The following is an 11810-nucleotide window of genomic DNA, read 5'->3' as shown; positions in this document are numbered from 1 at the left end:
GAAGCCGATCGATCAGCAAAGCTGGAAGCTGAAAAAGAACAAGCCGCAAAAGAGGCCGAGGAAGATGCCGCTCGAGAAGCCGAGGAAGATGCCGCTCGAGAAGCCGAGGAAGATGCCGCTCGAGAAGCCGAGGAGGAAAGAGCAAGAGAGGAGGAAGAAAGAGCAAGAGAAGAGGAAGAAAGAGCAAGAGAGGAGGAAGAAAGAGCAAGAGAGGAGGAAGAACTAATCATCAAAGAGGAAGAGGAAGCCGCTAGAAAAGAAATGGAGCGTGTCAATAGAGAGGCGGAGAAGAAAGCTCTCAGAGAAGAGGCCGAAGCTTCTAGACGGCTTAGAAAAGAATCAAAATTAAGTAAGGGTAAGAAGTCTAAAAACAGCAAAGAACCAGTACCTCTTCCTCCAACACCACCGCCACCGCCATCGCCGCCAATCCCAACGAAAGCTCCAACACCAGAGCCAGATGAAGATCTAGAACCAACCCAGGAAGAAGTAGATGAAATTCTAGCATTAGGTAACCGCACAACAACCGCAAAGCCAGCATCTCAAGCTTTTAGTTTTTGGGGAGCTCCTAAAAAATCGCCAGTGATAGAGAAGCCATCACCGAGCAAGGATGATAGGGAATTTGGTAAAACTAATCTTGCCGAGGCATCCACTAAGAACCTTATGGCTTGGGGCACGGGATCAGACGAGATTGCGATTGCTGACAAAGCGATGCGCCCAGAAACCTCTTCTAAGAGCAAGGACACGACAACCAAATGGCCACCACCATCAATAAAATCAAGCTTATTGAAGAAACCAGTTGGAGGCACTATCGCTGATAGGTTAAGAGCATTTGAAGCAAATAAACCCCTTGAGGAGCCTCATGAATCTGAAGAAGAAATAGATGAATATTTCCCAGCACCTTCTCCACCCCCACCTGCTGCGCCGCCCGTGCCGACCAAGGAAGAAAGGAGAAAACTTAAATCTTCCAGAAGAGACAAGGAAAGGTTGGAAGATTCGGAAATTCTTCCTGGTGCATTCCCGGATTCTGCAAACGGTGACGAAATTATCGATATTGTCGAGATGCCAATTCAAAAGAAAAATAGGAGCAAATCTAGTAAGAGCAAGGAATTTTCTAGAGCACTTCCTGTACCCATTGAACCACCGACACCACCTCCTGAAGTAGATCTGGAACGAGAACAAGACTCGGATCATAAATATAAGAAAGAACGTCCTCGAGTTGTTCGCGATGGATCTTCTTGGGGAGCGTGGGGGGCAGAGCCTCGCAAGGAAGAAAGGGAGAAAAAGCCATCCAGGGACCGTGAGCGTAGATCCGATGAGCCTCAAATCACTAGAGAGGAGAGAAGGTCTACCAGGGAATCCGACCCTCGGCATTCTAAATCTAGAAGATCATCTACTAGAGAGGAGAAGACTTCTTCATCAAAAGACTCATCTTCGGACAAAGCAGACAAAGCCTCCAAGGGAGATAACAGGCCACCAGTTTCTAGGGGAATTTCAAATATGTTTGGACCCGCTACTCCACTATCGAGGTCTAATTCAAAATCTGAAAAGCGACCAAGTATGAGTAGGACAAGCTCGCGCCGACAATCTGTCAACATGGATAGCTCAAACTACGCAACTCCAATACCCGATGATTCTCGTGAGCCCCCTCCAATGTCCGCAAAGGCTGCAAAAATGTTTGGTATCGGTGTCCCTGGCAAGCTTTCAAGAAGCAAGTCCGAAAAGACCAGGCCATCACGTGGTACGTAGACCCGTCAGTGTATCATAACTATTACTTATGCTAACTTAATTATGAAGATGATGACGTGGTAGGTGATGACGTGGCAGATCCTATTCGTCAGAGATCTAGTCGCGATAGAAAAGGAAAATCAAAGGTAACTGATGACTCAATGTTTGATGGGCAAGCGCTACCACCTGTACCTATGCCTCCGCCACCCATGGATATACCAATTCGAAGGAAGACCAGGCCTACCACAGACTGGACTGCTAGCGCTAGAGCGTATCAACAAAGAAGACAAGACGACGTCGACATGGAGGAGCAAGGAGGTCCATCTGAAATCCCAGGTACACCGGGACTTAAACGAACTGATTCGAGTGCTCGCAAATCTGGATTGGGTGGCATGTTTGGCGTCTTTGGAAAAAAAGATAAAGAAAAGGATAGACCAGACCTTAAACGTCGTAGTACGGCCCCAGCTGAAGATGAGAACCGTGCATACAGAAGGGATGAACGAAAGACTAGACGATCTTCTAGAGATGTAGATCCCGAGGTCACCATGACAGGTGCCATTTCCGAGGAAGAGAAGGCGGCAGCAGAAGCAGCTCGTCGCGACAGGAAGGATAAGAGGAAGGCTGCTGCTGCTGAGCGCGACGCAAATCAAAGAGGTACGAAGGATGTACAAACGGCAAAGGAAGAGCCAAGGAAAGAGCGCCACAGAAGGGAAGAGAAAGATGAACGTCACCGTGAGGCACGACACACTGCTAAACGAGACAGGCGACCTGCTGCTGAAGCTGACGAACCTCGAGTCGAAGAGGAGCGAGAGGCCGAACGAAGAGCCAGGAAACGGAGAAAGGCTGCCCAAGTAGATGGCGAGCAACGAGGTGAAGATCCATATCGGTCCAAACATCGACGCAGTCACAAAGATCCCGACGATGATGAAGCACATCGGAGACCGCGGACAGAACGGGTAAAATCATCGGATCCTCGAAAATCGAGTCGCAAGTCTGCACCTGCTCCAGAGCCGGAATTTCTTCCTGCAGATGGCCAAGTCCACAGTCGTTCAAAGCCCAGGTCTCCAGCTTGGCCTCATAGTGGTACAGGTTCTTGGGTGAAAGAAAATGCAGATGCACCCCCTCCACCCAACTCCCCCACGCGTGAAGCATCCCCTGTTGATGAAACATATGCCGGAGAGGCTGTCAGAAGAGAATTGAGAAGAACAAGGCTAGGGGGAACTGAACGACGAAGGAAAGATGAAAGATACGAAAAGGAGAAGGAGAAAGAGAGGCCTACAAGAAGCCCAGAAGGCAGTCAAGAAGATCCTCCACGAGAAAGTCAAAGGGACTCCGGTTTCGAGACGTCCCGCGCGCCGAGTGCTTCTGCTGGCTTCTTTGGTCTCCGGAGGAAATTTGGGTTTTAATGAAATGAAATGGAATGAATTTATAACGAAATGAGATATGAATATACGATCTACTGTGTTATTCTGGTTATGGGAACTGGGTAGTATGAGCGTATGTATTTTAATGTTGTTCTCATTTTTTGTTTTCTTGTTATTGTAGCAAGTGAGCGAAGAGGCTTTGGAAAGATTTGAATATCAGGGGGCTTATCAGGTGTTGGACTACAAAACACTGATGGTTGCAGAGATAGTCTCGTCGTTCTCTTATATTGTATACCCTTACTATGTTTTTTTAATATGCTATACTGTACGCAGCAAAGTGTTGTACACGTCAAGTTCAAGAAATCACCACCAATAAGATACCTTTAAGTGCTCTACCAATCCGAGGCATTACCCCTTTCAAAGCTTTCTATTCAATACTCACAGAACAAGAGCTAATAGTCAACCTCCAAATTACAAACCTCCAACACCGATGTATACTAGTTCGAGCATCATGATTTTGATTGAAGGGTAGAAAGTATGTCTCGTTCTGATTATCATTGTATCTGAAGTCTCTGCTGTCATGTCAATACATCACCTGATGTGATGCGATTGATAGGTACGATTGATACGATACGGGACTTCTTCCTTTTGTATCCCGAGTACTGTACTTCGTACAAGCAAAGCACCTTCCAAAATCAAGTTAAAAGGGAACAATTCGCTGAATATAGTAATCGGGAATCCATGGTGGGGCCAATTCGCACGGGGTGTCGGAGTTGCCAATGTAAGCTTAACCTAGCTAGGCTATTTTATCCTGTTAAACTGCTGGAATACAGAGTTTCTGAGTGGTTATGGACGATTAATGTCGGTTACTCGTGGCTGTTGTATGGATAAATGTAGAGCCAGTAGATAAGGAGTCTTATCGTTTGAGGGGGTCACTGGGACATTTCCTTGAGCCATATCATAGTCGGGTGCTTGGGTATCAGATACCATGATATGACGTTTCCTTGTATAGTACGTCTGTACGTAGTTCGTGTATTGTATTGAGGGGAACAGAAGTGAGTGGAGAAAGCTGCACACTACTTCTTCTTTTTATCTCGTCCACTTGGATCGAGGATTATAATCTGATCTTGATGCTTCCTTCATCTATCACGATTTCCTTTCCCTAATCGAGATGGCTCTGTCCATGGTCGAAGCTTATATGTTTTGGGGGTATCAAAGGTATTTCAAGAAAATAGTTGTGTTTATATTTGACGCAGATTCTCACCCTCAGCGCTCGGTGTAGCTTTGATATTAGATTTCAAAGTATACTTCTTTCCAGAGTCACTATCTCGTTTTCTGTTCATAGAAAGCTTTCTTGCGATATGATATAGCCTGATTTTATCGCATTTATTATCCGTTTACAGCTGCATACCTGATGTGTCGACAACCTATCTATCAAGTATCCTCTTATACCATCTCCATCCTACTCAAATACTAAGTTTCTACACTTGTATCCATCACATATTCCAAACACATAACGAGATTCATCGACGTTGTTCCCCTCATAGAATATCACACAAAAGTAAGGAAAGCTTAGCACTGATCGATGGTGCGCAAGTGACACGATGATCGCGATCGATACCACTCTAATATACAGCCAATGGCCCCTTGGCCTTGGTGTAATAGGTTTGTTACTCACAGTAACTATACTTATGTATACCCAAAATTGTCACAAGTCTCTATTCAACAAACTTCATATTAAACATCGACGTGCGTCTACGTCGGCGACACCTCCTCGTTCGTTGTCTCCAAGCAAAAAGGTTACCGACAGATCGTTGAACTCCACCAGCAAAGCTCCAAATTACTACGATGCATTGCCCCCTTCCAGACGTTCCACGCTCCCAGATGTTGCGAATTATATTCCTCCACGATTCGGCACCATCTTGACCTCGAATAACCCATCAGTTGAACACATGGCAGAGAACAAACTACCTATGACTCAATCTTATACGCTCGGCTTCGAAACTCCAAAATACACACCCATGGGATTCTCTACCCAAGAGATTAATGCTATGGGCGATTTCCCACCTTATGATATCATAACCGGAGTCCCGTTGCCGCAACCCTACGAAGGGTTCAACCCTGAGAAAGCGCTCCCTAGACCATACAGACCTATACGATGGCAATATCATCAGACTATGTGTAATTATAACCCTGGATTTCACTCAACATATACTAATAATGATGTAGCTTTTCAAAAAATGGAACCTGACTGGTGGCTCGAGATCGAAAATACATATTGCTCCCGTATCGCCGAACGTCAAGGACTATTCAAACAATACGGCAAAATGGTTCTTGATTACCTCCCAGGAAGCGAACTTGTCACTAAGGAACTTGTGGAAATGTGTCTGCAATTCTATTGCGCACGCTACCCGGCATATTTCTCCCTTTCGGACGATAAAAGAACATTCCACAACGCTCTCCTCAAAACTACAACTGAGATTAAATCCATGCATCCTCTCCACGTCCTACTTAACAATGTCCCTGAAGATTTCGCAATTGTGATGAGAAACGATGAAGATGGAATGTACTATTTCCGGGCCGGCGTCATCTGCAGTTCGCTGGGCTGGAATGTTTCCACTAAGATTGGATTGAAGCTCGATGCCATTCATAAGCCCATCCCAGATTACAAAGAGAAAATGTCATTTAGCATGGATCGCTTCTTTACAAAAATGGCCTCCGATGCTCCGATTCAACGTGGTAGCTGGGGTCTGGAAATTGATTCTCCTTTGTTTATGCCACCCGGTCACCCGCATGAGAAATTGAGAGAGATCCAGAAGGAAGATTTGACTATCGAGGAATGTCATTTGAGAGTGGATTGGCAGACTTTAAGACGATTGCCACTGAGCGGAGGCGTGGTGTTTAATTTCAAGGCGCTCTTCACGCCAGTGACGGAATTCAGGGATGAACCATATGTTCCAGCATTGCTGTGCAAGATTCTGAAAGAGGGAAAGAAGAGTTTGATGGAGTATAAGGGGACTTGGCATTTAGAGCATGTGGTCATACCGGCGATTGAGATGTGGGCAAAGGAACAGGTGGAGAAGGGATTGGTGGTGCCGCAGGAGGGAGAGGAAGTCTGGAAAGAGGAGACGTTGGCTGAGAGTCCGTATTTTCCGGGATGGGAGGAAAAGTGGCATAGACAGCAAGGGTTTTAGTTGGGGTGTGTACGCGGGTTCAAGGAGCTAGCTTTTATGAAGAGAGGGTGCGGATTTTGAAGAACACGGAACTGGAAGTTTTTTGTGAGTCTCTATTATTAGCTATGCATTCAAGCTTTACTATCTACTCTACTGTCATTTCTTTTTCAAAAACAACTTTTGCGCGTGAGCTTATGACTATCACAATGAATGAGAGAGGTTCTACACCTCCCCACGAGAGAAACCCATACAGATGAATACCTCCACCACAGAAGTTGCCATGACCACTTATCAGTAAATTGCGGGATATATAGCTAGAATACCTCTGCGATTGGCGTGAGATTTTTCCCAGCATCAAAGATATAACATAGAGTCCACAATCACAAGCGAAGCCAGTAGTGACGGGTCTCGATGTCGTCGTTATATTGAGAACCTATCCCTCCCCCAATCTTAGTCAGGCGGACAGAGTGAGAGCCAAATTCGAAATCCAATCTTGGTTTCTGGTAATTCATGATCTATTAATGAGTAACTAAAATTCAATTCAAAAGTACATGAGAGTTTTCATCTGTGAGAACTGAGAAGTGGTGGTGTTGGGTAGTTTTGGATAGGTAGTGCCGAGATGGAAAAGATCTTACTTATTCTACTTTCAGCATATCTGTGCATTTATTAGAGACTGAAAAGTTGAATGTGAACATGATGTGAAAATTGATGGGCCTTTGGGAGAATTGATGCGTCGCTGGTATGTAGAGGGATGAAGGAATGTAGATAGATATCTTGGAGCGCAGTACAAAACGAACATGTGGGTTGAGAGGGCGTTTGTGGATTGCGCTTTTTGTGAGCGATGAATCGCTAAGAAAAGAATTGTGAGGATGTTACTTCTAGATGCTGCGTATTTGAATGTAAAGTGCTGAGGGGCTTGAATCTCTCCAGGGTGGTGAGAGATTGGTGAACTTTATAGCTTTGAGATTTAGGAATCTGTGCTGTCTAAATATCTTCTAGCAGATTATTCTAAACTTATACTTGCTCGTTCCTGGTAGTATAACATATCCGTCATGACTCACACGTGATATGAAAGACGTGTGGTTAACAATGACATGTGCGAAAAACTCTGTCGTTTCCCGCGCACCTTCATATACGTAGAAATTCCCCAATGCAGCTCGCGATCTCCTCTCCCCTCGTGATTGGGAATTCATGACCCGCACACTCGATGACTTTCCAGGTAATTTTCTCATCAAAAATATCACTCCCATCATCTCTCATTCCGAATCTTTCCATCACCGCTGTCTTTAAGTCTGCTTTTAACTCTTCCGCTAAAATAACATCGTCATGTTCTCCTACTATGATCAAAATCTTCTCTCGCTTGTTATGTTCGCTCTTCTCCTCGCCAGCGCTGCTAGCCCGGGGACCCCAGAGTCCCTTGTATGTTTCCATGCGTCCGGAAACTGACGCATACATGATTGAACTCGCAAATGCATTTGCATATCCCCGATGCTGCTGTGTTTGCCACCGCATCACTTGTCCTACAGTTATATATGGTAGCAGGGATGATATAGGTGTATCATCAAATGACAACCTAGTATCTGTGTTCGTTGCAGCAGAAGAAGCGGGAACAGCAGTTGTGAGTTCCGAGTCTACTTGTCCTTGGCTCTCATATTGTTTATCATCAGCTTGCGGATCGGAGATTTGGAGAGGAGTAGGAGGAGAAGATGAAGGACTTGGCTCGGTATCGTAGGACCCGCTAACTCTTCTCCTAAGAATCCACCCCCATAGCCCATCAGGAAACCACCACTTCCTCATCATCTTCCCTTTCCAACCAAAATGTTCCTCTCTAATCAAACCCGCTGGCGCCAACAAAATCACATCTTTCACCATTTTTGGAAACGCGACTGCGAAATCCGCCGCAATACCCCCACCCATTGAAAATCCAATAATGTGAAACCCATCCCCAACCCAACATAGCGAGGAAGAAGTAAGCACAAGCAAAACCTGCGTCGTATAAAGTCTCTCATCATGCGGCAAATCGCTCACACCATCCGAGTATCCTCTCCCAAAAAGATCGAAAAGGAGGACTCTGCATCCGTGCGTGGTAGCGAGAGTAGTAGCGAGAGAGTGGAGAGCAATACACGGAGTGGAAATCCCATGGACGAGGAGCACCTTGGGGCCGGTCACGGGACCAAATTCATATGCTCGTGTGCTGCCATACTGTTCTACTCGTTAGACTGTGTGATGCTATAGGGGAGGGAAAATTTTCAGATTGGGAGTTCACGAACGGGACTGGGAACGTCACGGGCGCCGGGAAATATATCCGGCGGGTAAGGTAGCGTGGATTTTTCTTCGTGGGACAATGTAGGAATTTGAGTCTTCATAGGACTGGAAATTATGTGAGAATTCGTTTTTGCGTCTAATTGTGATTCTGACGAAGAAATCCTGGTGATGTGTGTAGGTGTACAAGTATCGCGAAGTGTCAAGAAAATCAACGAAGTGGCTGCCAAGCCGGCAAAGAGAGATATAGGAATGCCGAGGGATTGGTTTGGTACTATGCTTGCGAAGGTGTTGTGTATGGATTTGAGACACTGGGGAATGGTACCCGTGGAAAGCATCGTTTTACAGACAGACACAAGAATGGATAATCTTGGGAATTGGTGTCAATATCAATTTTCATACTTGGACGCTTGCCTTTTCATCGGGGGTTATGGGTCGGATGGCTGGATTGCCGAAGCAGTTCCGAGGGGTGGACATATCACGTGGGAACGATTGGTGATTCTGTTGGAGACTGGTCGTCTCTTGGTATGGTATGTTCAATAGTAGAGAGAGATGGAAAAGGGACAATTTGAACTTTGACACAAGGGGTTGACGTTTGGGAAAGTTGATGGTTAGAATGCGTAGTAATGGCTGCAAGGAAACAGAAAAATTGGCTCGGAATACTGCATCCTGCTAGTTCTAGGACAGTATCCATCTACTTCAAGGAACATAGCTAGATGCATCTTTGAAATCAGAACGTTGACTAGGACAGCGAGGATTCGCTCATATTTAGGTTACATAGGACTCCCGATTTACTCACCGGTTATTCACATCTTGGGTAGGTTATTATTAGTTTCCCATTATCTGATGTTTTCCCAATTTGTTGGATGTGTTATTATCTCACGCCCGATGTTGATCTAGTGATATATAACAGACGTGGCTAGCAAAATCATGTGACGATGGTCAAACCGTTCTAGACTTGCCCCTTGGTGTTTGCTATGTAACACCAACTTTTCAATCGTCTCATCAGAAGCGCGCAAGAAGTTTCTTGTAAAAAATGAACACAGCAAATCGGATTCAGATACAAAAAACAAGGGAATCCGTTCAGGATCTCATTCTCAAATACCGTGCAAGATTTGAAATATGCCGGTACTTCTATTGAACATCTTGTCTAGCCAATGGATATACGTGCGTAAACAACTGATCTTCATGATATGCATGAATACTTCTATACCCGTCCCATGATCTGATTCCCTGGGGCCTAGGTATAGATAATTGTACCTAGGTTCTCATCTCTTGCGGCAACGGACCGCAAATGCAACATGTACGTGATGCTAGACATTGTCTCTTTTGGCTACCTGATTTGATAAAAAAGAAATCATTCATGAGAAGGATGGAGGCTAAGAATGGGGTCACGCAGGCTGCGGCAGGATAGGTGGATATGCAGAGCGAGACGCTACTGCGAAATTGGAAGCGGGCGGCAGGATCTGGAAATGGAGAGAAGGAAGGATACATGTGACAAGGGAGGATAATGTTTTTAAGGTGGATTAGATATGGTATCAGATAGGATGAGATAGGATGGGATAGGCGTGAAATTTGAAGATTAGATTCTAGTGAAATCATGAAGATGTGAGGAAGAAGTCAGCAGATTCAACTCGAGTGTGAGGCGAGGAATAAAGTACAAGACATCTGATTGTATCGTTGAATGGATAAGACATCAAGACATGTATCGGAGAGATCGGACTAAGCTGACTCATACGCGTAAAAGGTAACGCGAAACCGTGTCTACACGCGTCTTATCTTCCTTGTGTGCCCCTCTATTTGGGAAATTATAAGACTTTAGGATGACAGCGGATATGAAAACGATACTTCAAATTCACGATTTTTCAGGGATTCCAAAAAGTCTGTGGAATCGATTATGTTGAAAACCGTTTTACATACGAGGATGCTTGAGGTTGTGTGCAGGAGCTACATACAGAGTAGATAAGAAGGAACTTTGTAAGGAGGGGCTTTACTTCAATTATACCCTCACAACGGTAATGATATTTGATAAATGTTTTCTTCAAAAGAGAAATCGGTTAAGAATGATGAGCTGTAGCAAGAAAGATTTGACAGGCATAATGTAGCCATACTATTTACTAACTGGCAAGTGGCATTGAGTAGACGGAAACCCCTCAATTGACAGCAGAGGAGAGGCTAACGCTGCAGGAAGGGTACAAACTATTTCCCTTAGCATACAATGTGTTCGTACGATGCCTCAATTGACTAAAGGGAGACTAGCAAAAGAGGTATTTCAAAAGCCATCTGGATTTCAGATGCACAGAATGGGATACGATGAAGTGAATTGTAAAGGGCGAAGGGCGTGTCTAGGTAATCATAACCTAACTATCTAACCGAATAAAACTTCAATTCTTAGCAAGACACTGGACGTTACCACAAACGACTCTTGGAGCAAAGGGGGGAAAAGAGGGGGAGAAGCTTCTTCCCGAAGTTTGGTGGACGGCTTGATAAAATATAGATTAAATAGAAACGAGAAAGGAGTTGGTCGATTCAATTCCCGTGTTAGCTGAGTTTGCATGAGTTGTAGGAAGTTTGCGCTCCAAGCTTTTCAGTTCCATCCAGTAAGAGCAATAACGAGATATGCTGGAAAGGTTGTGGAACGGTGTGGTGTTTATACGGTACAGTGGTACAGTGGTACAACGTGCAAGAGTAGTTGGAGTCTTGAGTCTCAAGCCGACTCGGGATGAATGGCAAGGGGTGTGGTATAGAGGAAAAGAGGGTAGTATCTAATGGTGATGGTGAGTACTATGAAAGGGAGGAGGCATTGAGAGATTAGTTAACAGAGGGGGAAAGATAGGATCTAGTCATCCCTTCTACCGGAGGACTAGATTGAGGGATCTTTCGAAATGGGAGAGAAATTGATATCTATAGAAGTACTAGTAGTAGGTAGGTAGGTAGTAACAGTACTTTTGCTAGTTTTCGTCATGCTCTAGTAGTCTTCTTTTCTATTCTTCCCTTTCTTCCCTTATTCTTTCACTTCACTTCATTTCACTTCCCTTCCCTTCACTTAATTCCTACCTTGGTTGTTTCCATGCTTCTCTCCATCCACCCAATCTCCGCCAAAGCAGAAAGACAAACTTCCAACTTATTGTTCATTATCAAGAACCTGGAACTGGAACTGGAACTGGAAACTGGAAGGGATTGAGTTTCGCCATTTTATTTTATCCCTGTCTCATTTATTAATTTATTTAGCGTCTCCATACTCTCCGTAATCCATAATCCACAACCCGTAAATGTCTAATGCAGC

The 11810-nt window shown here is 44.8% G+C and overlaps 3 protein-coding genes across 3 annotated transcripts; 2 read left to right on the top strand and 1 right to left on the bottom strand.

Moving 5' to 3' along the window:
- Positions 1-261: 261 nt before the first annotated feature.
- Positions 262-3131, top strand: EAE97_003179 (uncharacterized protein; the record flags this gene model as incomplete). The annotated part of the gene is made up of 2 exons (XM_038873691.1): positions 262-1738; positions 1795-3131. 2 exons carry the CDS (start codon positions 262-264, stop codon positions 3129-3131), a joined length of 2814 nt encoding a protein of 937 aa, XP_038735554.1.
- A 1562-nt stretch (positions 3132-4693) lies between these two features.
- On the top strand, positions 4694-6283 carry EAE97_003178 (uncharacterized protein; the record flags this gene model as incomplete). The annotated part of the gene is made up of 2 exons (XM_038873690.1): positions 4694-5270; positions 5319-6283. 2 exons carry the CDS (start codon positions 4694-4696, stop codon positions 6281-6283), a joined length of 1542 nt encoding a protein of 513 aa, XP_038735553.1.
- Positions 6284-7390: 1107 nt separating this feature from the next.
- Positions 7391-8862, bottom strand: EAE97_003177 (uncharacterized protein; the record flags this gene model as incomplete). The annotated part of the gene is made up of 2 exons (XM_038873689.1): positions 7391-8464; positions 8533-8862. The coding sequence occupies 2 exons, from the start codon at positions 8860-8862 to the stop codon at positions 7391-7393; spliced, it is 1404 nt and encodes a 467-aa protein (XP_038735552.1).
- Between the last annotated feature and the right edge of the window lie 2948 nt (positions 8863-11810).

Source organism: Botrytis byssoidea (assembly GCF_014898295.1).
Source record: "Botrytis byssoidea strain MUCL 94 chromosome Unknown BBYS_005, whole genome shotgun sequence".
NCBI classification, from domain to species: Eukaryota; Fungi; Ascomycota; class Leotiomycetes; order Helotiales; family Sclerotiniaceae; genus Botrytis; species Botrytis byssoidea.
Note: the sequence above shows the minus strand (reverse complement) of the source record. Positions and strands in the feature narration are given on the sequence as shown.